This window comes from Aquarana catesbeiana, linkage group LG03 (assembly GCF_042186555.1).
Source record: "Aquarana catesbeiana isolate 2022-GZ linkage group LG03, ASM4218655v1, whole genome shotgun sequence".
Lineage (NCBI taxonomy): Eukaryota > Metazoa > Chordata > Amphibia > Anura > Ranidae > Aquarana > Aquarana catesbeiana.
Genome location: NC_133326.1, coordinates 630,077,408 through 630,104,932, shown reverse-complemented (window position 1 = coordinate 630,104,932; position 27,525 = coordinate 630,077,408). Strand labels below are relative to the sequence as shown.

Below are 27,525 nucleotides of genomic sequence, written 5' to 3'. Positions count from 1 at the left end.
AATTGGCACTAGTAGGTGGCACTGATGAGGCAGATGTGCCTCTTCCATCCCAGCCGGTGATCGGCTTTTTTTTCTACTCACGCTGTCAGCGTGAGTAAAAAAAAAAACGATTACCGATCTTTTGTTTACATCATGTGATCAGCTGTCACTGGCTGACAGCTGATCACATGGTAAGGGGCTGGGACTGGCCCCTTACTCGGATCGGTGATCAGCTGAGTCTCAGTGACTCGGTGATCACAGCGCGTCCAGCGCGCTCCCTGTAGGGCGCACGCAGGGAGGGTGCACAGGGGAGGCCGTCATATGACGGCCTCCCGGGAATTCAGGTCCGCGCTGTGGCTGTCATTCGGCCATAGCGTGGACGTTAGGTGGTTAAAGTCCGACCACAGGTTTTCCTTTTTTGGAATTCTTTTTCTTTATTTCTTCCACATGGCGATTTAGGTCTTTGAGTTGGTGTGGGTGTCCAGGACATGGCATGTGCGACGTAGTGCTGTGAAGTGCTACGCTGTCACCTTCTCCACTTCTTGGACTCTGCCTGTGATCGCCTGTATGTTGATCCGGAGGCATCTTCCTCCGAGGTCAAGCTACGCCCCCTTTTTTTTTGTTTTTACCACTTCAGAGAACGCTATTGATTATTCAGCTTAATGTTCATTCACTGTCTCCAACACAGTCTCACATCATCGTGCTATAAATTTCCCCGCTTTTTTCCTTTTTTTTTTTCCTTCCTTCTTTTTTTTTCTCTAAACTTTATTTAAGTTTTTTTCCATATACAAATATGCAAAAACGAAAAGATACAGTTAACATCTGTATCTCATTTACAAAATACAGTACTTTCCCTACCTATTTCTCCTTCCTCCCTCCCACTCCCCCCCTCCCTACTGCCTATTTGGTTTGCCGTCGCACCGTCCCTCCTATTTCAAGCCCTGCTGTCCTCCTCCATCATCCTTTCCACATATCTCCCTGAAGCCTTAAAATCTATCCATCTTCCCCAGATACTGTTATATCTTTCTACGTGCCCCTATGCCTCTACTGCTTAAGTATTCAATTTTACAGATGTAGTCTACTCTTTCAAACCACTCCTTTATATCTTTTTTTGTCAACAGATAACCATTTCTTTGGTATTAGCCCTTTTGCAGCGTAACAGAAATGGGGTCAGTGTTTTCCTAAAGTGCTTTTTTGTATCTTTTCAATCGTGAAAAAGACATGTCTGTAGATTGTTTAATATCTTTTCACCAGTTATCTCTCCTATTTAATCTTGAATTTCCTGACAGTAATCTTTTATTTTTGGACAGTCCTACCAGATGTGTGTCATTGTGCCGATTTGTTTGCATCCCCTCCAACATTGTGGGGATCTATCCTGATGGTATTTATGGATTTTCTCTGGCGTTATGTTCCATCTTACCAAAAACTTGTAGTTCACTTCTATTGTGCTTATATCCGTTGCATAGTTATATACTGCTGCTATCATTCTCTCTACCTGTTGTTCATCCAGTTTTATAACCATTTCATTTTCCCTTTTTCCTATATAAGGGAGCGGCCCATGTCCTTCTAGGTCGGTCAGGATTCTGTATACTTGTGATATCCCATGTTTTAATAGTGTTTGTGTACAACAAATTTTTTCTAGTGGATTCAAGTTCTTTCCATCTATAATTGGTTGAGGTAGTGTATTTACCAAATGTTTGAATTGCAAATATACCCACTCGCTAATCTTCCACCCATTTATATGCTTTAAGTCTTGGAATATTCTTATCTTCCCTTGTTCAGTGATATCCTTTAATTATGTGTTTCCCATTCGGCTACCGAAAAGTGTCTCCTTTCCTGGAGTAAAAAAAATTGTTCCTCTGAGTGAGATTAATGATGAATTATATTTCCATTTTCCCTGTTTATAAATTAAATCTCATATTTTAAATATGTTTCTAGTCAGGTCATGTGCTTCTAAGTCTAGTGTTCTACGTTTCTCTGATATCCATATATTCTTGTGCAATAGTGTCCTACTCAAAGTGTTTTCCATCTTAACCCACTTTTTCTCGCTTTTTTCGTTCCCCTCATCTGCCATTCATGAAATAACTGCTTTGTAGTATCTATTTATATCCGGTGTTGCTAAACCTCCGTGGTTTTTTTTTTCTGTTGATTAATGCAAATTGTATACTCGGCTTTTTATTTTGCCATATATATTTTAGCATCATTGTTTTTATTGTTCTAAAAAAACTTTGCGGTATTGCTATTGGTATAATTTGGAGCTTGTATATTATTTTTGGAAGGATCACCATTTTTAACCTGTTCCCAACCAGCCGCCGTTGTGGCAGAATGGCACGGGGATCCAAAACCGATCATTCCCCAGACACAGGCCAATGAAATCTGGCCTGGACCTGGTGATCGGTCCTGGCGAATGAGATTCTTCCCCTGCATGTGTAAGTGTAAACAGAGCAGGGGAAGTGATGTCATCTCTCCTCCTGTCGATCTTTTCTGCTCCAGACCGAGGACAGAGAACATCTCATAGTAAGTGCACCAACACTACACTGACACCAGTCCACGTAGGTACACTGGCCACCCCCCGATCACCCACCGATCACCCCCCCCCCCCCCAGTTAAACCCTTCACCCCCTGTCACTGTGTCACCCAGTGCAGCATTCAGGTTTTTTTTTATGCTGTACTGATGTCATTAGTGACAAAAATCAGTCTTAGTGTAATTAGTATTAGGCCCAGATAGGTCTAGGAACCCCTCCTTACCACCCCTAATAAAGGTTTAACCCCTTGATCACCCCCTGTCACCAGTATTCACTGTATAAGTGTCGCTGGTTAGCTAGATTTTTTTTTATAGCGTCAGGGCACCTGCCGTATATTACTCAATAAAGGTTTAACCCCCTGATCACCCGGCGGGTGAGATCAGTTAGGTTTTAAAGTCAGTCAGGGTCTGTGTCGCCTCAGGCAGCGTCAGATTAGTGCCAGTAGCGCCCACGCACGCACCATACACCTCCCTTAGTAGTATAGTGTCTGAACAGATCAAACAGTATCTGATCTGATCAGACCTATATTAGCTTCCCCAGCAGTTTAGGGTTCCCAAAAATGCAGTGTTAGCGGGATCAGCCCAGATACCTGCTAGCACCTGCGTTTAGACCCTCCGTCCAGCCCAGCCCAGCCCACCCCACCCAAGTGCAGTGTCAATCAATCACTGTCACTTACAAAAACACAACACACATAACTGCAGCATTCGCAGAGTCAGGCCTGATCCCTGTGAACGCTAACAGTTTTTTTGGTAGGGTTTGAATCAGTCGCTGATAGTCAGGTGCTTTTTTTCTTGTGAGTCTCACTAGTGTACCAGTAAATTTAGAAACCAAAATGTCAAATCGAAGGTACACTAGTGAAGAGGCCTACACATTTCTGAGCATGACAGATAGTGAAGAGGAAGTCACTCATCTGTCAGATTCAGGCTCAGAATACGAACCTGTAGACAGCAGCGGCACCCTGACAGATGGCTCTGACGACGGAGTTGTGGTCCCTGCCATGGTCAGGCGTACCAGACCCCGTTCTTCTGATGCCGTTGAGGTGCAAGAACCGCAGGGCTCTTGTATGGAGCAGAGAGCCAGTACTAGTGCCGCTCATCCTTCTGGTGAACTGGCAAGCACCAGCGGCCTAGTACATCCGGGTCGTAAATCCAGCACTGCAGTATCAGGTGGTGATGTGGCGAGTCCCATAAGTGCAGTTCAAGCTGGCGAGGTGGCTAGCACGAGTAGTGTCCTGCTGCCACCAAAAAGAAGACAAAGAAAGGCCCATTGAGCCCATAGTGCCCTTCCTGCTGCATTTGCCAATCCTAATTGGGAGCCCACCACTTCTGCAGCACCTGTACTTCCCCCATTCACTGGCCGACCCGGAATTCAGGAGGAAAGAGTTGATTTTACGTCACTTGATTTTTATTCGCTGTTTTTCACGGAAGATCTCTATTGATCTATTGTGGACCAAAGCAATTTATATGCTGGTCGATTCATCGCCGCTAATCCCCAGCTGATCCTTGCCAGAGATTGGAAACCAATTATGGTTTCCGAATTTAAGACCTTCCTGGGCCTATCCCTCAACATGGGCATAACTAAAAAGAGTGAGTTGCGGTCATATTGGTCCACTGACCCAATTCACCATATGCCCGTGTTCTCTGCCTCCATGACCAGGAAACGATACGACTCTGTCGTCCTCGGGGTGACCCTGAATTTGATCGGCTCTACAAAATTTGGCCCCTCGTAAACCACTTTAACCAACGCTTTGCAGCCTTGTTTACTCCCCATCAAGTTGTCTGCGTTGATGAGTCCCTGATTACGTTTTCTGGCCGCTTGTCATTCAAACAGTATCTTCCCAGCAAGCGTGCCAGATATAGGGTCAAGATGTATAAGGGCCACAGGCTATACATATAGTTTTATGGTTTATGAGGGAAGAGATAATTACGTAGAGCCGGAGAACTGCTCTGACTACATAGGGAGTGCTGGTAAGATTGTGTGGGACTTGGTGTCACCCTTATTCCGAAAGGGGTACCACTTGTATGTGGACAATTATTACGCAAGCGTGCCACTTTTTAGTCACTTGTTTGATCACCAAATGGGCGCATGTGGCACCGTGCAATCTAATTGCAGGGGCTTACCTCAGTGGCTTGTAGATTCCCGTCTTAGGCTGGGGGAGAGAGCCTGCTTGAGATGTAATAATTTGCTCGCTGTGAAGTGGAGGGATAATAAGAATGTTTTCGTTCTGTCCTCCTTTCACGCAGACACAACAGTCCAAATTCTTATGGCAACTCGTGTTGTGGAGAAACCCCTCTGTGTCCACGAATATAACCTTAATATGGGGGGATGGACATCAACGATCAGTTGTTGGCACCGTATCTAATTGCCCGTAAGGCCAGACGCTGGTACAAAAAAGTGTCTGTATACTTATTTCAAATAGCTATGCTGAATGCTTATGTGCTATACAAAGCTTCATGACAAACTGGATCCTTCCTTAAATTCCAGGAAGAAATCATCACAGCCCTTCTGTTTCAGGACGGTGCTGTGGCCCAACCTCCCAATCCAAATACAGTAAGCCAGCTGCATGAGAGGCATTTTCCGCATGTCCTCTCTGGTACCCCTACCCAAAGAAACCCCCAAAGAAGATGTCGTGTCTGTAGAAAGTGCGGATATAGGCATGACACCCGCTTTTATTGTCCCTCCTGTCCTGACCAACCTGGTCTTTGCATTGGTGACTGTTTTGAACGCTACCATACTAGTTAAGTATTAGCGTAGGATACAGCACTACACAGTCCTAGGGCACACTAACACAGGGTCTTGAAGGATGTGATGGCCATCACATTTTGAGAGACCCTAATCTGCAACGTTCAGTTTACAGTTTTTTTAGAGTTTTTATAAAAGTGAAAAAAGTGAAAAAAAAAAAAACAAAACACACACACACACACAAAAACACAAAAAAATAAAAAAGCCAAAAATAGTTGTGGTTTTATTTTTCTTCTCTCACTCTCTATTGTTCTCTCTCTTATGTTCGCTCTCCACTGTCCGCTTTACTGTTCGTTCACTATTGTTCTATATCTATTGTTCTCTCTCTGTTTTATTTTTGTATGTGCTTTGCAGGTATGGTATGTTATACTGTAATGTTTGTTTTATTGTTACCCATCATTTGCTTATCATTTGCACCATTCAGCTGCAGCACTGGTTTATTTATTCTGACAGCAACAGCTTTTGCTTCCACAATACATAAAGCTAGGACTCCAGCGCCGTCGGAGGTGATTTCACCACCACGGTTAAAAAAAAAAAAAAAAAAAAGAGCATATATACCAAAGCATGGGGGCAGGGGTGGAGGAGAGATTTGCTCCTAACATTAGGGGCGGATTGCCCCCATGCTTTGGCATAGATTTTTTAGGCACAGATTGCAATGTTTTAATTTTACAATGTTTTATTGTATTTGCTATGCAGGTATGGTAAGTCTTACTGTTATACTGTACGGTTACTTTGTTTAATTGTTAACCATCATTTGCTTAGCAGGTACGCCATTCAGCTGCAGCACTGGTTTATTTATCTTGACAGCAACAGCGTTTTCTCCCATGATACTTAAATCAGCAACTCCAGCGCTGTAGGAGGTGATTTCACCACCACAGTTAAAAGAAAATGGTGCACGTATGCCCATCATTAGAAGTGGGTGGATGAAGGGCAGTATTCTAATGGTGGGCATACCCATCGATCTATCTCTTTTTTTCGTTCAGCCCACAGGCTGCCTGAAAAAAAGAACATTACAATGTATGCCCAACAAGGACCAGCAACGTACTGGTATGTACCAGAATAATGCCTACAGGTTTAGGTATCACCTTGGTATCATTCTTTTCATCCAGCAGTCGGCTTTCATGTAAAAGCAATCCTAGCTGCTAATTAGCCTCTAGGCTGCTTTTTTAAGCAGTGGGAGGGAACGTCCCCCCTCCTCCCACCCTCTTCCATGGTTTTCTTGGGCTCTCCTGTCCCAACAGGGAACCCGAGAATGCAGCCAGTGGTTTCTGCCAGCTGACCATAGAGCTGATCAGAGACCAGAATGGCTCCAATCATCTCTATGGCCTAAGAAACCGGAAGCTACGAGCATTTCATGACTTAGGTTTCGCCAGATATAAACAGCGCCATTGGGAAATTGGCAAAGCATTTTATCACACCGATCTTTGTGTGGTCAGATGCTTTGAGGGCAGAGGAGAGATCTAGGGTCTAACCCCAATTTTTTTCAAAAAAGAGTACCTGTCACTACCTATTGCTATCATAGGGGATATTTACATTCCCTGAGATAACAATAAAAATGATTTAAAAAAATGAAAGGAACAGTTTATATAATAAAAAAGCAAAATAAATAATTAAAAAAAAAAAGCACCCCTGTCCCCCCCTCGCGCACAAAGGCGAACGCAAGCGTCGGTCTGGTGTCATATGTAAACAGCGATTGCACCATGCATCACCGCAAAGGTCAGATCGAGGGTAGTAATTTTACCAGTAGTCTTCCTCTGTAAATCTAAAATGGTAACCTGTAAAGCCTTTTAAAGGCTTTTAAAAATGTATGTAGTTTGTCGCCGCTGCACGTTTGTGTTTTTGTAATTTTAAAGCATGTCATGTTTGATATCCATGTACTCAGCATTTTTTATTTCATCAAACATTTGGGCAATATAGTGTGTTTTAGTGCACTACCACTACCACATTTTTTTGTCTATTTAGATACATCTCATCCGCATCCACCCCTGATGAGCGAGCAATGATCTCGCAAAACATGTGTCGGGTTTTCTGATGCGTGCATTTGTATATACTACATTTTACAACGTTTGTATCAACTTTAATTTTTCTCTTCATTATGTGCAAATCCATTGGCTGAGCTAATATGTTATATTATCCATGTATGTACATTAATTTTAAAAATATATACTGCTATTACTCTTGTTACTCAGTGGCTAATTGTGACCACCTCATTTAAAGTCCCAGGTCAACTCTCTCTTTTTTTGCATATATATATATAGGGATGGAGGTGCATCACTGGTGACTGCAGACCTTTTATTTTATTCCACCACAGTTGTTTTCCGTGATCTTCTGTGTCTTTTGGTGTTGCTGAGCTCACCGATGTGTTCTTTCTTTTTAAGGATGTTCCAAACAGTTGATTTGGCCACACCTAATGTTTTTGCTATCTCTTTTATGGGTTTGTTTTGTTTTTTCAGCCTAATGATGACTTGCTTCACTGATAGTGACAGCTCTTTGGATCTCATATTGAGAGTTGACAGCAACAGATTCCAAATGCAAATAGCACACTTGAAATTAACTCTGGGCCTTTTATCTGCTCCTTGTAAATGGGATAATGAGGGAATAACACACACCTGGCCATGGAACAGCTGAGCAGCCAATTGTCCCATTACTTTTGGTCCCCTAAAAAGTGGGAGGCACATATAAAAACTGTTGTAATTCCTACACCGTTCACCTGATTTGGATGTAAATACCCTCAAATTAATGCTGAAAGTCTGCAGTTAAAGCACATCTTGTTTGTTTTATTTCAAATCCATTGTGGTGGTGTAAAGAGCCAAAAAGATTAGAATTGTGTTGATGTCCCAATATTTATGGACCTGACTGTATATGTAGAATTACACCCCAAAATACATTCTGCTGCTTCTCCTGAGTACGGGGATACCACATGTGTGAGACTTTTTGGGAGCCTAGCCATGTACAGGACCCCGAAAACCAATCACCGCCTTCAGGCTTTCTAAAGGCATAAAATTGTGATTTTACTCCCCACTACCTACCACAGTTACGGAGGCCCTGAAATGTCCAGATAGCATAACCCCCCCCCCCCCCAAATGACCCAATTTTGGAAAGTAGACACCCCAAGGTATTTGCTAAACAGCATGGTGAGTATTTTGCAGATCTCGTTTATTTTTGAAAATGAAGAAAGAAAAGAAAAATTTTTTTTTTCTTTTTTCAATTTTCAAAACTTTGTGACAAAAAGAAAGATCTGCAAAATACTCACCATGCTTCTCAGCAAATAGGTTGGGGTGTCTACTTTCCAAAATGGGTAATTTAGGGGGCGGTTTGTGCTATCTATTTGGGGGGGTTGTGCTATCTGGGCATTTCATGGTGATTGGTTTTCGGGGTCCTGTACGCGGTTAGACTGCCAAAAAGTCCCCCACATGTGGTATCTCCATACTCAGGAGAAGCAGCAGAATGTATATTGGGGTGTAATTCCACATATAACCATGCCATGTTTGAACAATATATCATTTAGTGACAACGTTGTGTAAAAAAAAAAAAAAAAAAAAATTGTAATTTTCCAGAAACTTGTGGCAAAATATAAAATATTCCATGGACTCATCATGCTTCTCAGCAAATAGCTTGAAGTGTCTTCTTTCCAAAATGGGGTCATTTGGGGGGGGGGGGGGGTTGCGCTATCTTGTCATTTCATGGTCTCCAAAACTGTGATAGGTAGTGAGGAAGTGAAATCACCATTTTACGCCCTTAGAAAGCCTGAAGGCGGTGCTCCCAAAAAGTCTCTCACATGAGGTATCCCCATACTCAGGAGAAGCAGCAGAATGTATTTTGGGGTGTAATTCCACATATAATCATGGCATGCGTGAGTAATATATCATTTAGTGACAACTTTGTGTATTTTTTTATTTTTTTGTCATTTTTCAATCACTTGTGACAAAAAAATAAAATATTCAATGGACTCAACATGCCTCTCAGCAATTTCCTCAGGGTGTCTACTTTCCTAAATGGGGTCATTGAGGGGGGGGGTTGTACTGCCCTGCCATTTTAGCACCTCATAAAATGAGATAGGTAGTCACAAACTAAAAGCTGCGTAAATTCTAGAAAATGTACCCTAATTTATAGACGCTATAACTTTTGTGCAAACCAATGCATATACGCTTATTGACATTTTTTTTACCAAAGACATGTGGCTGAATACGTTTTGGCCTAAATATATGACTAAAATTGAGTTTATACATTTTTTTTTATAACAAAAAGTAGAAAATATATTTTTTTTTCAAAATTTTTATTCCTTTTCCGTTTATATCGCAAAAAATAAAAATTGCAGAGGCAATTACCAGTTAAAGCAGCGCAGTGCCAAATTGTAAAAAGTGCTCCGGTCATTGAGCAGCCAAATCCTCTGAGGCTGAAGTGGTTAACATATTTATCCTTCCCATCCAGAAAAAAAGTTGGCAATATTTGGCAATGTCACCCTTGGTTTAGTTACATACAGTAAGATATCGTCTGCGTATGCCGCCACCTTATGTTCCTCCTCTGCCACTCTCGCCCCTCCTATATCAACATTGATCCGCAAAGTTGCCAGAAGTGGTTCTAATGACAATACATACAGGAGTGGCGAGAGTGAGCACCCCTGTCTTGTTCCATTGAACATTTCAAAAGGTGGCGTCATACTTCCGTCAACCCTTACCATTGCCATAAGGCGACTGTATAAATTTTTAATCCAGCGCATAATTTTAGGTCCCAATCCTAGATGTTGGAGCGTGTCTATCATGAATCCCCAGTCTACCCTGTCAAATGCTTTCTGTGTGTCAATTGCCAGGAGTAGCACTGGGGATCTCCCGTTTTTTTTTCCTTTCGCAGCATTAACATTGTTCTTATACTATTATCCCTCCCATCTCTACCAGGTACAAACCCTGTTTGGTCTGCATTCACCCATTCTGGCATCAAACTTTTTAGTCTCGATGCCAGAATTTTTGCATATAACTTTGTATCAGCATTCAGCAATGCTATGGGCCTATAGTTAAAACAGATAGTTTCATCCTTTACCTCTTTGGGTATTATTGTATTATGGGTTAGTAGTGACTCTCTTCTTAATTCTTAAATTTCTCCTATTTTATTCAGGTAGTCACATATTTTTGAAAATAATTGATTTTGACATTTTTATAGTATTTAATCGTAAACCCGCTGGCTCCTGGGCTTTTCCCTATAGGTGTTTCTTTCATTGCCTTTCTAATTTCATCTTGTGTGATTGGTTCATCTAGTTCCTTCAGTCTTTCCTTGGAATTTTTGGTAGTTTGGCGTGTTAGATATTTTTGTGTTTTTATTTTTCTTATTTCTCCTTCCTTTTGTGTCTCTTTGTTTTTAATCGAGTATAATGTACTACAGTATGTTTGAAAGACCTTTGCGATATCAGTTGTTTTATGTACCATCTCTCCTCTCTCGTTTTTTATCCTTTCTATGTAATTTAAAGTCTTCTTATTTCTTACGATTTTTGCAAGGTGTTTCCCTGGATTATTTCCCTATTTGTATCTCTCCTTTACTACTCTGTTAAATACCTTTCTTGTTTCTTGTTCCATCAAATTTTTTAGTTGATCTCTTTTTATAATTAAAGCCTGATGGATTTTGACTTCCGCTTGCTTTTTATGCCTTTGTTTTAATTCATGTATTTCTTTTACCATTTTTCCCATATTATTTGCTCTCTCCTTTTTGTCTTGCCCCAATAGAGATCAACTTCCCCCTAATAAAAACTTTATGGGCTTCCCATATAGTTACCTTTGTTAATTCTGGTGTCTCATTCAACAAGAAATATTGGTCAATTTAATTTGTTAGTCTTTTTTATTTCTACATCTTCTATTTCATTTTCATCTTCATCTTCATCATTACTGGGGCATGGTCCGATATTGATGTTTATCCAATTGAGGTTTCTGTTACAGTCTCCACGACTCTATGCTCCACCAATATATAATCCAGCCTAGAGTACGTGTTGTGTACTGCCGAGTGGTATGTATAATCTTTTGTGCTCGGATGTTGAATTCTCCAAACATCAACCAATTGATGGTTATATATTTTTTTCTTTACCAGTCTTAGTTGTTTATTTTCTTTATCCAGTGCACCAGATGTACTATCCAGTTTATGGTCCATTGAAAAGATAAGTCTCCGGCCAATATTAGGTAGCCCTACTTAAATTCCATCAAGTCGTTTAAAATTATGTTTAAATATTTTTGGGGGTATTTATTGGGGCAATATACGTTTGCAAGCATGTACTTCATACCCTGTAAGGTCCCCTTCAAAAAAAGAAAGCAACCTTCTGGGTCTACCTTTTTCTCCTCTAAGATGAAACTGACCTTTTTCCCTAACCCTATTGCTACACCTTTTTCCCTTCTACTTGGAGAGTCCCCATAATACCATATTGGGATGGCCTTTGAGTATATTATGTGTCTCTTGTAGAAATATTATTTCTGTGGCATATCTTTCCAGTTCCCTTAATACCATATGACTCTTTCCTGGGGAATATAAACCTCTTACATTATATGTCAAAAACTTTGTATTATTCATGTTTGTTTTTCCTCTCCATCTCCCCCCCAGGGCCTCAAGCACAGGACAAAGCGGGGAGAAATCCCCCCATATCAAAACCTGAAGAGCAGCAAAACACTTGAAAATTCACAGACCATATCCCCTCCCTTCCATCCTTCCCCCAACCCCATTCGCTCCTCCCTCCCCTCCCAACCCCCACCCCTTCCCTTTTGGTGTTTAGACCTCATGGTCTTCGAGCAGGTTTTCTTTTCTTTCTTTGGAGCCTACCTTGTCCCCCCTGCTATCCTCAGCCTTAAGTGGTTTTCTATCTGGCGCTGTGGCTCAACCTCCCCTACTATCGGAGTGGTGGCCACAGTGCTCGCTGGGTATCCAAATCTCCCTCCCCCATATGTATATCCTTTTTCCTTTCTTCTTCTGTGTCCCCCACATGGCTTCTTGCAAACTGCAAATAGGACTTCTAATGGCTTTCTTTCAACAATGACCTTCTTGCAACTCTTCCATAAAGGCCAGATTTGTCAAGTGCATGACTAATAGTTGTCCTGTGGACAGATTCTTCAACCTGAGCTGTGGATCTCTGCAGCTCCACCAGAGTTACCATGGGCCTCTTGGTTGCTTCTCCGATTGATGCTCTCCTTGCCTGGCCTGTCAATTTAGGTGGACGGCAGTGTCTTGGTAGGTTTGCAGTTGTGCCATACTCTTTTAATTTTCGAATGATGGATTGAACAGTGCTCTGTGAAATATTCAAAGCTCGGGATATTTTTTTTATAACTTAACCCTGCTTTAAACCTCTCCACAACTTTATCCCTGACCTGTCTCCTGTGTTCCTTGGTCTTTCATGATGCTGTTTGTTCATTTAGGTTCTCTAACAAACCTCTGAGGGCTTCACAGAACAGCTGTATTTATACTGAGATTAAATTACACACAGGTGGACTATTTACTAATTAGGTGACTTATGGAGGCAATTGGTTACACTAGATTTTAGTTAGGGGTATCAGAGTAAAGGGGGCTGAATACAAACGCCACACTTTTCAGATATTTATTTGTAAAAAAAGCTGAAAAACATTTATCATTTTCCTTCCACTTCAGAATTATGTGCCACTTTGTGATGGTGTATCACATAAAATCCCAATAAAATACATTTACGTTTTTGGTTGTAACATGACAAAATGTGGAAAATGTTAAGGAATATGAATACTTTTTCAAAGCATTGTATTTATACCTTAGAGCCTAGATTGGAAGCTTTAGGATAAACCACATAATTTGCACTGCATTACCTAGGCCAGATAAACATCCAAATGACCACAGCCAAAAACAACTGCATAATGAAAGCATTTTTGGGCACCATCATACATAATAAGACTGTAGGACAAATGCTGAACAAGTCTTACTTCACCTTTTTTCCCACTAACCAGCTTGCAGGGCACATCCAGATTGTTCATTCCTGTCATTACGCTGAGATTATCATTACTAGAACCACAGATGTCAGAGGAAGCTTTCATGGAAATATCTGGTGACCAAAAAAAAGTAAACACAAACACTAGGGCTAATTTAAAGAAAGGAAGCAATGTACAATAAATTGCAGCAAACATTTAAAGTGGAAATTTACCCATAATAACTTGATAAAAAGTCATGTTCTTTTGCAAGAAACACACATTTCACATTAATAATTATGCTACAAAATCAGTGTATGTTTAAATTGCCTGAAGTATTGATCCCGTTTCTTCTTGCTGGAGGCTGCCATTTTTCTGAAGCCCAGAGCCCCATAAAATCTTAAGGCTGTCAGCAGATCAGCCACTAGTGGCTATGATTTTTGGCACAGTGCTGAAAAATAGAGAGCAACTGAGCATGTGCAGAGAAGGGTGAGACAGTGTATTACTGGATTTTAACCACTTCAGCCCCGGAAGAATTTACCCCCTTCCTGACCGGAGCACTTTTTGCGATACGGCACTGCGTCGCTTTAACTGACAATTGCGCGGTCACGCGACGTTGCACCCAAACAAAATTGACGTTCTTTTTTTCCCACACATAGAGCTTTCTTTTGGTGGTATTTGATCACCTCTGTGTTTTTTATTTTTTGTGCTATAAACAAAAAAGCGACAATTTTGAAAAAAAAGCAATATTTTTTACTTTTTGCTATAATAAATATCCACAAAAAATATATAAAAAAACTAATTTCTTTCTCAGTTTAGGCCGATTTGTATTCTTCTACATATTTTTGGTAAAAAAAATCACAATAAGCGTATATTGATTAGTTTGCACAAAAGTTATAGCGTCTACAAGATAGGGAATAGATTTAAGGCATTTTTATTATTCATTTTTTTTAATTAGTAATGGCAGCGATCTGTGATTTTTATTGTGACTGCGACATTATCGCGGAGACATCGGACACTTTTGACACTATTTTGGGACTATTGTCATTGATACAACGATCAGTGCTATAAAAATGCACTGATTACTGTATAAATGACACTGGCAGAAAAGGGGTTAAACACTAGGGGGTGATCAAGGGGTTAAGTGTGCCCTAGGGAGTGATTCTAACTGTGGGGGGGATGGGCTACCACTGACATGACAGCGATCACTGCTCCCGATGACAGGGAGCAGTAGATCACTAGGCAGAACAGGGAAATGCCTTGTTTACATAGGCATTTCCCCATTCTGCCGCTACGTGACTCGATTGCGGGACACAGGCGGACATCGAGTCTGCGGGACCCTGGGGGCATGGTCACGGAGTACACAATGGGCGCACACGCACCCTGCTGGCGGCTTGCGCGCACCCACAATGCCGTGGTCCTAGGGGGACGTACAGGTATGCCCATTTGCCAGCCGTGCCATTGTGCCGACGTATATCGTCGTGCACTGGTCGGCAAGCGGTTAAATACTATAGACACTTATTTTTAATGCTTTACATTGCTATACCTGCAAAAGGGGCCAGCCTGAAGTGATCTAGCATGACTTAATTTTCTGACTAAACTTCCACTTTAAAGTGTGTGTAAATCCCATTAATTAACTTCTTTTATTTGCTCTCAAATGGCTTGTTAAATATACCATCGAAAGTCATTTGTAATACTGTATCTGATTCATGATTTAAAAAAAAAAAATCCCTGTCCCTGTGTTATCTCAGTCTAGTTTTTATCTTTGACTGTAGAATAATTAGTCTACATTGTGGAAATAATGGATAGTGAGAGGGCTGAAATATTTTCATAAATGACAACCTGGAAGGGCTGACACCACATAGTCCACAAAAATGCTTTGTGTTGTCAGCAAACAAAAATGCTTTGTGCTGTCAGCCCACAATGAGACTTGAGTTAAAAGAGAACTACAGTCAAAGCCCCTTTGGCTGCACTTCTGTGGATCACAGGAATGCAGTCAGTCTCGCACTCCCATGACCCGTTTTCAGCAAAGATTGGGCTGATGTTCGCTCTCTGCTGACATCACAGAGTCGGTTCAGGCTCGGGTGTCACCACTACCATAGAGTCGGGATCCGCCCACATGCCCGGGCCGGCACCCGGCTCAGCCTCTCAGCAAGCCACTGAGAGCTTGAGCCGTCCGCTTCCCGCCCCTTCAGCTCAGCGCTCCAGTGAGCGAGGAGGGGGGCAGAGCAGAGAGCTGCTGATTGACAGTCAGCAGCTCTCTGCTCACAGAGCTGTGAGAGCTGAGTGATCGGCAGTGTTCGATCGCTCAGTTCTCAGTGTTAGAGGCGCCCGGGGTCAGATGCAGCATCAGATTGACGCTGCCTCCACCTACGCAAGCATAAATCTAAGAAAAAAAAACCCATACATCTATTTTATTTCTGTCAGTTTACCTCAATTTTTCTGTAAGGTCCTCAAAGGGAAAAAAAACATAGGAAAATGTGCCTGTATTGCAGATATGTACGGCAGATTTTTAAACATTTTTGCTCTAACATACGCTTTAAATGACTAAGGTAGTTTGGGTTGAACCACTTGCAGACCGCCGCATAGCATATTTACTGCTACAGGGTGGCCGCGCTGCATTTCCAGGTATCAGGCGCGAGAGCATGTCTCCGCCGGCTCGCTCCCGCTGTGATTTTACACAGTGGGTCCCGCGGACCCGATGTCCGCCAGCACCCGCCGATCGTTTGGTACACTGACAGAATGGCAGTCTGCCTATGTAAACAAGACAGATCGTAGGGATCTGGGAAGGCATTGATTCTGTGTTCCTGTAAATAAAAACACTGATCCACGTCTTCCACTAGTAAAAGCACCTCCTCCACTACACTGAAACATTAGCAAGGCACATAGTTAATACTTTGATTGACCCTGATGATAACCCCTTCCCTGCTAGTGTCATTAGTCCAGTGACAGTGCATATTTTTAGAACTGATCACTGTAACAATGTCACTGGCCCCCAAAAAAGTGTCAAAAGTGTCAGTTAGGTGTTGATTTGTCCAACACAATATTGCAGTCCTGCTATAAGTCGCTGATCGCTGCCATCACTATCCCAAATATGTAGCAGAATACATATACTGATGAAGAAATTCAGTTTTTTACATTTTCTTATTGTATGTGTTTTATAGCAGAAAGTAAAAAATATTGTTTTTTAAAATTATTATTTATTTATTTATAGCGCAAAAAATAAAAAACGCGGAGGTGATCAAATACCACCAAAAGAAAGCTCTATTTGTTCGGAAAAAAAAGGAGATACATTTTATTTGGGTGCAGCGTTGCACGACCGTGCAACTGTCAGTTAAAATTTTAAGGAGGGGGGGTAAACCTTGCAGAGGTGAAGTGGTTAATGATTCTCCCTTATGTCAGCAATATGCACTTAATCATCTCATATGTAAACATCATCTGACACCTCCTCAGCCTCCTGCTGATTCTTTGTCCCAGGGATGAAAGAGAGGGATATATTTTTTATAACCTAACTCTGTTTAAACTTCTCCATAACTTTATCCCTGATCTGTCTGGTGTGTTCCTTGGCCTTCATGATGCTGTTTGTTCACTAAGGTGTTCCCCACATGGCTTCTTGCAAACTGCAAATAGGTCCTATAATGGCTTTCTTTCAACAATGACCTTCTTCTTGCCACTCTTCCATAAAGGCCAAATTTGTGGAGTGCACAACTAATAGTTGTCCTGTGGACAGATTCCTCCACCTGAGCTGTGGATCTCTCCAGCTCCTCCAGAGTTACCATGGTCCTCTTGGCTGCTTCTCTGATTAATGCTCTCCTTGCCTGGCCTGTCAATTTAGGTGGACGGCCATGTCTTGGTAGGTTTGCAGTTGTGCCATACTCTTTTAATTTTCAAATGTGGGATTGAACAGTGCTCTGTGAGATATTCAAAGCTCAGGATATTTTTTTTATAACCTAACCCTGCTTTAAACCTCACCACAACTTTATCCCTGACCTGTCTGGTGTGTTCCTTGGCCTTTCATGATGCTGCTTGTTCATTAAGGTTCTCTAACAAACCTCTGAGGGCTTCACAGAACAGCTGTATTTATACTGAGATTAAATTACACACAGGTGGACTATTTACTAATTAGGTGACTTATAGAGGCAATTGGTTCCACTAGATTTTAGTTGGGGGTGTCATAGTAAAGAGGGCTGAATACAAACGCCACACTTTTCAGATATTTATTTGTAAAAAAATTTGAAAAACATTTATCATTTTCCTTCCACTTCAGAATTATGTGCCACTTTGTGATGGTCTATCACATAAAATCCCAATAAAATACATTTACGTTTTTGGTTGTAACATGACAAAAAGTGGAAAATTTTAAGGAATATGAATACTTTTTCAAGGCACTGTATTTATACCTTAGAGGGCTACACAGAACAGCTGTACTATTTATACTGAGATTAAATTACACACAGGTAGACTCTATTTAGGTGACTTCTGATGGCAATTGGTTCCACTAGATTTTAGTTGGGGGTATCGGAGTAAAGGGGGCTGAATACAAATGCACGCCACACTTTTCACATAGTTATTTGTAAAAAATTATTATTATTATTTCCTTTCCACTTCACAATAACGTGCCACTTTGTTTTGGTCTATCACATAAAATCCAGATGAAATACATTTATGTTTTTTGGTTGTAACATGACAAAATGTCAAAATGTAGTAAAAGTCAAGGGGTATGAATGGCTTTCAATGAGAGGTTGAGCAGTCACCCTTTGGATCTTCAAGTTCCAAGTATGACCATGGAGCCAAGGATCTTGCCACTAGAATTCACTTTAGCACTCAAAAACCAAGTTAGTTAAAACAAGTTCTCACCTAGCTGGGGAGTGCTCACATTTTGTGTCCTAGGTGCTTGAGAAAAAGATACCAGGGTAGCAGTCTCTATGTTTTTCAGAAATTCAGAGGTCTGAACATTGCTAAAAGTGGAGTCATTCTTGACTGTGAGAATCTTGCTTATTGTTTTTGCTGTTGTTTCAAGCCGATTCTTTGCCTCCTGTGATGAGAAACAATGATTAAAGTACATAAGAAGAATCAGAAGGGTGCAGAAAAAAAAACCTTACAGTGTATACATTGCAAAACTTAGCTAAATCAAAGGGAAGAACAAAGGTAGAAAAGGCAAAAATGATGTGTGTACTATATTAACACTTTGCAGCCAAATAGAATGTATCCCTTAAAGCTGAGCTCAAGGAAGATATAAAAGACAGATCAATGCAGCTTTGTGGTCATCAACACGTTATCAATTGTATTTATTTTTTAATACAGACAGTGTACATACCCAAATTTCACTTAGCTTCTTTAAGTCTCTGAGCAACAGAGCTCAGAGTAGGACAGAGAGAAGCAGCACAATGTGCTAATTAGGTGTGCTTCAATGCTCATGTGCTAAGAAGGAGCATGCTGAGAAGAGGGGAGAGATAAGCTTATCAGTCAGTTACATCTCCGATCACTGTCCATCCCCAGCTGGAGAAGGAACAAGATCTTGAAATGTTACTTGAAGGATAACTAAACCTTCCTTTAAAGAAAAAAAAAAAACATACATGTCATACTTATCTCCTCTGTGCTGCTGGTTTTGCACAGAGCGGCCCCGAATCTCGTCTTTTGGGATCCCTCAGTGACGCTCCTGGCTCCTCCTTATCTCCCTCGGGGGAACCCTTGCAGGTGCGCTCCCATGTCCTGCTGCTGCGTCCATTGACACAGACAGCAGGACTCAGCTCCACCCCCAGCTCCCGCGTCATAGGATTTGATTGACAGCAGCGGGAGCCAATGGCTGCGCTGCTATCAATATATCCAATCAGGACCCGAGACACAGGCTGGAGTGGGTGTGCTCGTCCCCGGTGCAGGAACGATCAGGCTCAGATAAGTAAAATGGGGGCCCTTGGGGGCAGCTGCACTAAAGAATAGAATAGAATGCATTAAGGTGAAAAACACCGAAGGTTTACAACCCCTTTAACTGTATTAAATGGTCAGCCCAAGACTGGCAAGTTGAGTTATCGAGAAGCTCCTTATAGTACTCCAGGTTCCTACAACAAGAAATTTTTTGTATCTGGCCAACTAAGCCATGGCATTTCACTCCTGCATTGTAAAATAAATTAAACATCTTGCTAGAAGAAAAAAATAAAATCATAATAGCTCTGGCATTAACATGAAGCACTCTAGTGTCTTAGTGGTAAGTACGGTACTTTATGCTTTGCAGCAATATGTTGTAGGTTTGTATCTATCAAGGATCTTAAATATTTTCCCTTATGAAAGTTTGCCCTTAGTGCTCTGGTTTGCTTCCTCATTCTAAAAATGTATTAGTAAATAATTTGTCTTTCATTAAAACTGGCCATTGTGGGTGGTGTGGGTGCCTGAATGACTGGGCCAAGCTTATACAGAGACTATAATGAATGGTTAATTACTATTGTCTGTTGTTGGTGCTTTGTAAACACAAATAAATCCGATTATTTGGGTGTCCTGACCATTTACCGTAGGCCTCCAGAACCCATATATAGATCTTGAAGAAGCAGTGAAGGGAACAGTGAAAAAACTTTGTAGCATGATGATCCAATGTCCAATGAATTCTCCAATTTCTCTTGTGGATCAGGAATTAATTTTTCCCTGGTAGAGCAAAAATGGCTTTTACCTTCCTCCTGATTGGCTTTTATTTTAAAGGGGTTGTAAAGGCAGGACGTTTTTTATCTTAATGCATTCTATGCATTAAGATAAAATAAAACCTTTTGTGTGTAGCAGCCCCCCCAGCAACCCCGAATTACTTACTTGAGAACCTTCTCTCTCCAGCGATGTCCACGAATGTCTAAGCTATCCAGGACACTCCTAAAGATTGGCTGAGACACAGCAGCGATGCCATTGGCTCCCGTGGCTGTCAATCCAAGTCAGTCAGCCAATCAGGGGAGAGAGAGCGGAGGGCGGGGCCGCGTTGGGGCTCCGTGTCTGCATGGAAACAAGCCTTTACATTCTTTAAGGTTCTGGAGACAACCAGTTGTTGTTTCTGTTTTTTTGGTTGAACTTGATGGACATGCACTATTTCTCATCCTAAATATAATTAGGTCAGTAATGAAAGAATTACAGGTGCATCTCAAAAAATTATAATATCATCAAAAAATAAATTTATTTCAGCAATTCAATTCAAAAAGTGAAACTCATATATTATATTGATTCATTACACACATAGTGATATATTTCAAGTATTTCTTTCTGTTAATTTTGATGATTATGGCTTACACCTAGTGAAAACCCAACATTCGGTATCTCAGAAAATCAGAATATTGCATAAGACCAATATAAAAAAAGTTTTTATTACAGAAATGTTGGCTTACTGAAAAGTCTGTCCATGTACAGTATAGTATGCACGCAATACTTGGTCTGGGCTCCTTTTGCATGAATTACTGCATCAATGTGGCATGGCATGGAGGCGATCAGCCTGTGGCACTGCTGAGGTGTTATGGAAGCCCAGGTTGCTTTGATAGCAGCCTTCAGCTTGTCTGCATTGTTGGGTCTGGTGTCTCTCATCTTCCTCTTGACAATGCCCCGCAGATTCTCTATGGGGTTTAGGTCAGGCAAGTTTGCTGGCTAATCAAGCACAGTGATACCATGATCATTAAACCAGGTATTGGTACTTTTATCAGTATGGGCAGGTGCCAAATCCTGCTGGAAAATGAAATTAGCATCTCCATAAAGCTGGTCAGCAGAGGGAAGCATGAAGTGTTCTAGAATTTCCTGGTAGAGGGCTGCGCTGACTTTGAACTTGATAAAACACAGTGGACCAACAGCAGCAAATGACATGGCTCCCCAAATCATCACTGACTGTGGAAACTTCACACTGGACCTCATCTAACTTGGATTCTGTGCCTCTCTACTCTTCCTCCAGACTCTGGGACCTTAATTTCCAAATGAAAGGCAAAACTTACTTTAATTTGAAAAGAGGGCTTTGGACCACTGAGCAACAGTATAGTTCTTTTTCTCCTTAGCCTAGGTAAGACGCTTCTGACGTCTCTGGTTTAGGCTTGACACAAGAAATGCGACAGTTGTAGCCCATGTCCTGGATATGTCTGTGTGCGGTGGCTCTTGAAGCACTGACACCAGCCGTAGTCCACTCCTTTTGAATCTCCCCCAAAATCTTGAATGGCCTTTGTTTCACATGCTCCTGTTGCTTGGGCACCTTTTCTACCACACTTTTTACTCAACTTTCCATTAACATGCTTGGATACATCACTTTGTGAACAGCCAGCTCCGTTAAAAATGACTTTTAGTGACTTACCCTCCTCGTGGAGGGTGTCAATGACTGTCTTCTGGAAAACTGTCAACTCAGCAGTCCGCCCCATGTGTAAAACTACTGAACCAGAGTGAGAGACTATTTAAAGGCTCAGGAACCCTTTACAGGTGTTTTTGAGTTAATTAGCTGATTAGAGTTTGACACCATGAGTCTACAATATTGAACTTTTTCACAATATTCTAATTTTCTGAGATACTGAATTTTAGGTTTTCACTAGCTGTAAGCCATAATCATCAAAATTAAAAGAAAAAAATGCATAAAATATATTGCTCTGTGTGTAATGAATCTATAAAATATATGAGTTTCACTTTTTGAATTAATTACTGAAATAAATTAACTTTTTTAACAATTTTTTTGAGATGCATCTGTATTATGAGTAGGGATGAGCCAGCGGTTTGAGTTGAACGTAAGTTCGACTCGAACATTGGGTGTTCCTTTGTACTAATGGGTGTTCGTTTGTACTAAAACAAACCGAATATATGGGGCATTCGTGGGAAATTCAAGCGCCGTGGAACGCCCCATAATGCACTGCAAGATCGCACCTGACCTGCATGCTTTGGCCAATCACAGCATGCTCTGCTGAGAGAGCCATAATTGGCCAAAGGCAGGGTGCCTTTGGCCAATCATGGCTCAGGGGGACTGGGTCCACGCCCCACACTATATAAGGCTGCTTACATAGCAGCTATGTGTAGTGTTGTTGGCGCTTGAGTTAGATTAAGCAGGCAGGGTTTTCAGTTAGTGGCAGTGTATTTGATATATATATATATATATATATATATATATATATATATATATATATATACAGTCAGTATAGTAGGTAGATAGATAGATAGATAGATAGATAGATAGATAGATAGATAGATAGATAGATAGATAGATAGATAGACTCTGCATTTAGCATAGACTTTATATTCAGTGTTTACTTTATATTCAGTCAGTGCAGGCAGTGTATTAATAGATATATATATATATATATATATATATATATATATATATATACAGTCTAGTATATATATATTTTTATATATACATATATATACTCTGCATCCAGTGTAGTCTATATCTACAGTGCATTCAGTGGTGTACTGTTTCAAATACACTTCAGGTGGTGTATTAATATATATACACAGTCTAGTCTAATATATATATATTTATATATAAATATATACTCTGCATTCAGTGTAGCCTATATATACAGTGCATTCGGTGGTGTATAGTTTCTAATAAGCTTCTGGTGGTGTACACAGTATATAATACAGTGTAGTGTGGTGTTGCAAAACAAAAAATACATCATGTCTGGAAGGCCACAAAGGAGAGGCAGAGACTCACAGGCCACTAAAAGAGGGCTAGCAGCCTCTGTGTCTACAGTCAACAGTGGTGGTCGTGGACATGGTGCATCCTCTGCAGGTGACCGTGGGGCACGCTTGCCCTTTTTTCTGCTGCTGGCCTCGTTATTGAGCCACAACTTGCAGAAGAGTTGGTGGAGTGGATAACAAAGCCGTCCTCATCCTCCTCATCCTCTGTCACCCAGCCTCAGAGTAGTTTGCCTTCCAACGCAGCTGCCAAAGCGGCCCTTTTCCACTGGCTCCTTGTCCACAGTCGCTCCTTCCGTAGCCCCACCATCATGCACGGAGGAGTCCCAGAATTATTTGACCACAGTTTCGGTTATATGCTGCTGGCCAGAACAGCAGCCGCTTGGGCACCACATGCTTGACCAGACATATGACGACCTGCCATGCAGTCCGTTGGCAACAGCACTTGAAAGACTCACATCATAGAAAAAGGCCGACTTCTCCTGGCTCCTCATCTGGGTTCTCCAACCCTTCTATACCTCCAGTCCTCTCAAAAATCTGCACTGAGAGGAATGAAGTTATATCAATAGGTGTCCCAAGTACTTGCAGCCAATCGGCTAGCAGTACACCACCCACCAATTGATTTTAGCAGACAAATTTCCCTACCCCAGTTGCTGAACTGTAAAAAGAAATTTGGTCCCAGCCATCCACATGCTCAGTGTCTAAATGCTAGCTTGTCCAAATTGCTATATTTTTAATATTTTTAATATAATATTTTTGATATAATATTTCACAGCAGGGCCTGTTTCTGCGCCCAACAAGAGTAACTGTGAGGGGTTACAGTGTTCTGGCGCCACCAAAAACAAAGGCCTAATTATTCTGCCCCTGTTTAACAGGACCATGTAATTAAAATTTTTGATATAATAGTTCACAGCAGAGCCTGTTCCTTCACCCAACAAGAGTAACTGTGAGGGGTTACAGTGTTCTGGCACCACCAACACCTTAGGCCCAATCTTTCTGCAGAGTATATAGGGCAGGCCGTATAGTATATATACTGCTATTCAGAGTATTAGTGCCTGGGGCCCTAGGGGACCCCCACGCCATTATTTTTTTTAAATTTTGGTGCGGGGTTCCCCTTAATATCCATACCAGACCTGAAGGGCCTGGTATGGATTGGAGGGGGGCATTTTTTTTAGCATTTTTGGCACGGGGTTACCCTTAATACTCATACCAGACCCAAAGGGCTTGGTAATGGTCTGGGGGGGAAACCCACACCGTTTTTTTAATGATTTTTATCTTTATTGCTGGGATCCAACAAAACAATATAGCAGTTTTAAATGACATTTTTTCCTTTAGAAATTTAATTTTGCTGTGGTACTGTTATAGACATGGGAAAGATGCGCTACTCTACAGGCAGACTAAGGAGACCCCCCCCCCCCAGGAATATTTCATTTTTATTGTTTCACTTGAAGCATTATTTAAATCACTGCTTCCGAAAAAACTTAAACTTAACTTAAAAAAAAACGTAAAACTTTTTTTTGCATTGATACAAACACTTTTTATGGCAATAACTTGCATATAACCCTTTAAAATGAGCACTTTTGATTTTTCACGTTCGCGTCCCATAGACTGTAACGGTATTCACATGTTCACACAAATTTTTTGCCTGTTCGCATGTTCTGCCACAAACCGAACCGGGGGGTGTTCGGCTCATACCTAATTATGAGCTGGTAAGTGAGGAGAAAAGGTTTGAGACAAAACAAAAGCAAGACAAATGGTGTACATTGTAAGTTACGTTGACCTAGTTTTGACTTACCTTTGAGCTGCTTACAATCAGCTTATGGTTTGCTATAGTCTGATTTTGATTTTGTTTAAGCTGCCTCCTAACTTATTAAAGCTGCTTTAAGTTGATTCTGAAATGCATCAAGGTATTTTGCATTCACATTGAATGAGGAAGGAAAGAAATTCAAAAACCAACAAATGCCACAGATTTTTTCTCCTTACCTGCTTCCTAGAAGACATATTATTTTTTCAGATTAAAAGTCAGTGCATCATCAAATTCAGGGTGGTGCACTCACCAGTTGGGCTATTGCTTCCTCGTTTCCCCTGCTTCTCCTCCCTCCTCCTCCTCGGCCAATCCAATCTCCTTTCAGCCAATTGGTTGACGGGTCTTCCTGGTTGGCCAGGAGGAGAATCAGTGTTACAATAGCGAATATTCATTCGCTGTTGTCACACAACTGGGTTGGCTTCGGGCGCAGGGCTCTGTACCCTGAGCCCACCCTTTTTTGAAGCCTATTAGAGCCTCTGGCTCTAATCACGTGTTTTTATAGGTTATTAGTTTACCGTTCCCACCCAGGCCAATTCTGACACTTCTCTCCTACATGTAAAAATCTGTATTTTTTTGCTAGAAAATTACCTAGAACCCCCAAATATTATATTGGAGTCCATGCATCCAGCGCCCTGCATGTAGATCAGGGGGCCGGACACATGGATGGGGGGGGGCGGCGTCAGTGCGCCCCCTATGGACTGCAACCCATTGTGGTTAGTGATATAGGAGGTATCTCTTAGACTTTATTGCAAAGCTCTACTGTGTGATACAGCCAACCAAAATAAACCAATAAAGCCGCATACACACGAGCGGAATGTCCGACAGAAAAAGTCAGACGGAAGCTTTTCATTGTATATTCCGATCGTGTGTGTGCCTCATCGGACTTTTTTTTTTCGAAAATTCTGACGGACCTAGAAATAGAACATGTTCTAAATATTTCCGACGGAACCAATTCCTATCGGGAAAACCGCTCGTCTCTATGCTGTTCCGACGGATCAAAAACGACGCATGCTCGGAAGCAAGTACGAGACGGAAACAATTGGCTACTGGCTATTGAACTTCCTTTTTCTAGTCCCGTCATACAAGCTGTATGTCACCTCATTCGGGACGGTAGGACTTTGGTCGGACTTTGGTTTGACCGTGTGTAGTCAAGACCGCTTGAATGGAATTCCGTCGGAGTTCCGTCGGAGAAACCTTCGGAGTTTATTCCGACGGCAAAACTGGTCGTGTGTACAGAGCATAACTGAACATTTTTGCGCAGTCATACTCAATAAACAATAGTGTCAAATCTGTCACTCAATTGTGTAGGGTCCTTATGGAGTTTTGTGGTAAAAGTGACCCGGTGACTTGACACACAGGCCAAAAAAAGAATGTCATGGTGCTGTGTGGAGCTTTCCTTGTCAGCATCTTGAAGGCTTACCAAGCTGGTGGGTAATTGAAACCGCTAGACTCAGCATTGACTTAAAATGTATCTTCATCTACCTTCCCCCGAACAATGCATATAATGTAACAGATTATTTCTTACATTATCGGAAGTCTTGCTCTCATTTGTTTGACAGGAAGAATTAAGAAAATCAAAGGACGCCTGGAGAATAGAGCAGATTGGGTCCTGGAAGATAGAAAATATCAATTGTGGCAGGTAGAAAAAAGAAAGAAACAGTTTAATTTATTTATGATATATTGCACAGAACTAACAAAGTGTAATATACAATACATATTGTTAACTAAATAAAGCTAAAGAAAGTACAAAAAAAACCCTAGTGGGGCTTTAAAGCAGCCAATAAGTACAAAATGGATAATCAAAACATAGTTTTATTGGTACAAAAATATATTAATAGCAAAATAATTCTGACCTTTGGAGTCAGGACATGAACTGGGATACAGTATGCAATAAAAGTATAAAAAAGTATACAATGGACAGTGCTCGTAATCGGGAACAATGTGCAATACAATGTATAAGACAACAAAAGAATGGTAAGTATTAAATGTTAAAATCCTGACGCGTTTTTTGTAGAAGAAAAGTCCGACCGTGTGTACGCGGCATTACACATGAATATGCTTTGATCTAAACCATTCCATTGTAGCTCTGGCTGTATGTTTAGGGTCGTTGTCCTGTTGGAAGGTGATCTTCTGCTCCAGTCTAATGCCCCGTACACACGGTCGGATTTTCCGACGGAAAATGTGTGATAGGACCTTGTTGTCGGAAATTCCAACTGTGTGGGCTCCATCACACATTTTCCATCGGAATTTATGACACACAAAGTTTGAGAGCTTGCTATAAAATTTTCCGACAACAAAATCCGTTGTCGGAAATTCCAATCATGTGTACACAAATTCGACACACAAAGTGCCACGCATGCTCAGAATAAATTAAGAGACGAAAGCTATTGGCTACTGCCCCGTTTATAGTCCCGACGTATGTGTTTTATGTCACCGCGTTCAGAACGATCGGATTTTCCGATAACTTTGTGTGACCGTGTGTATGCAAGACAAGTTTGAGCCAACATCCGTCGGAAAAAATCCTAGGATTTTGTTGTCGGAATGTCCGATCAATGTCCGACCGTGTGTACAGGGCATTACAGGTTTTCTTCCAAGATTGTCCTGTAATTGTCTCCATCCATCTTCCGATCAACTCTGACCAGCTTTCCTGTTACTGCTGAACAAAAGCATCCCCACAACATGATGCTGCCACTACCATGTTTCACGGTGGGGATGGTGTGTTGTGCAGTGTTAGTTTTCTGCCACACATTGTGTTTTGCTTTTAGGCCAAAAAGTTCAATTTTGGTCTCATCTGACCTGAGCACCTTCTTCAACGTGTTTGCTGTGTCCCTCACATGGCTTCTCACAAACTGCAAATGGGACATCTTATGGCTTTCTTTCAACAATGGCTTTCTTCTTACCACGCTTCCAAAAAGGCCAGATTTGTGGAGTGCACGACTAATAGTTGTCCTGT

At 41.3% G+C, this 27,525-nt stretch overlaps 1 protein-coding gene across 2 annotated transcripts in view; it reads right to left on the bottom strand.

Annotated features, from left to right (window-relative positions):
• LOC141133218 (adhesion G protein-coupled receptor E3-like) overlaps positions 1 to 27,525 on the bottom strand; it is a 199,580-nt gene that overhangs the window by 91,010 nt on the left and 81,045 nt on the right. For both annotated transcript variants that reach the window (XM_073622455.1, XM_073622456.1), the window contains exons 7-9: positions 26,098 to 26,181; positions 17,999 to 18,176; positions 13,165 to 13,278 (exon numbers count right to left, since the gene is read on the bottom strand). In XM_073622455.1, the coding sequence (XP_073478556.1) occupies positions 13,165 to 13,278; positions 17,999 to 18,176; positions 26,098 to 26,181 (376 nt within the window). The remainder of the gene's footprint in view (positions 1 to 13,164; positions 13,279 to 17,998; positions 18,177 to 26,097; positions 26,182 to 27,525) is intronic.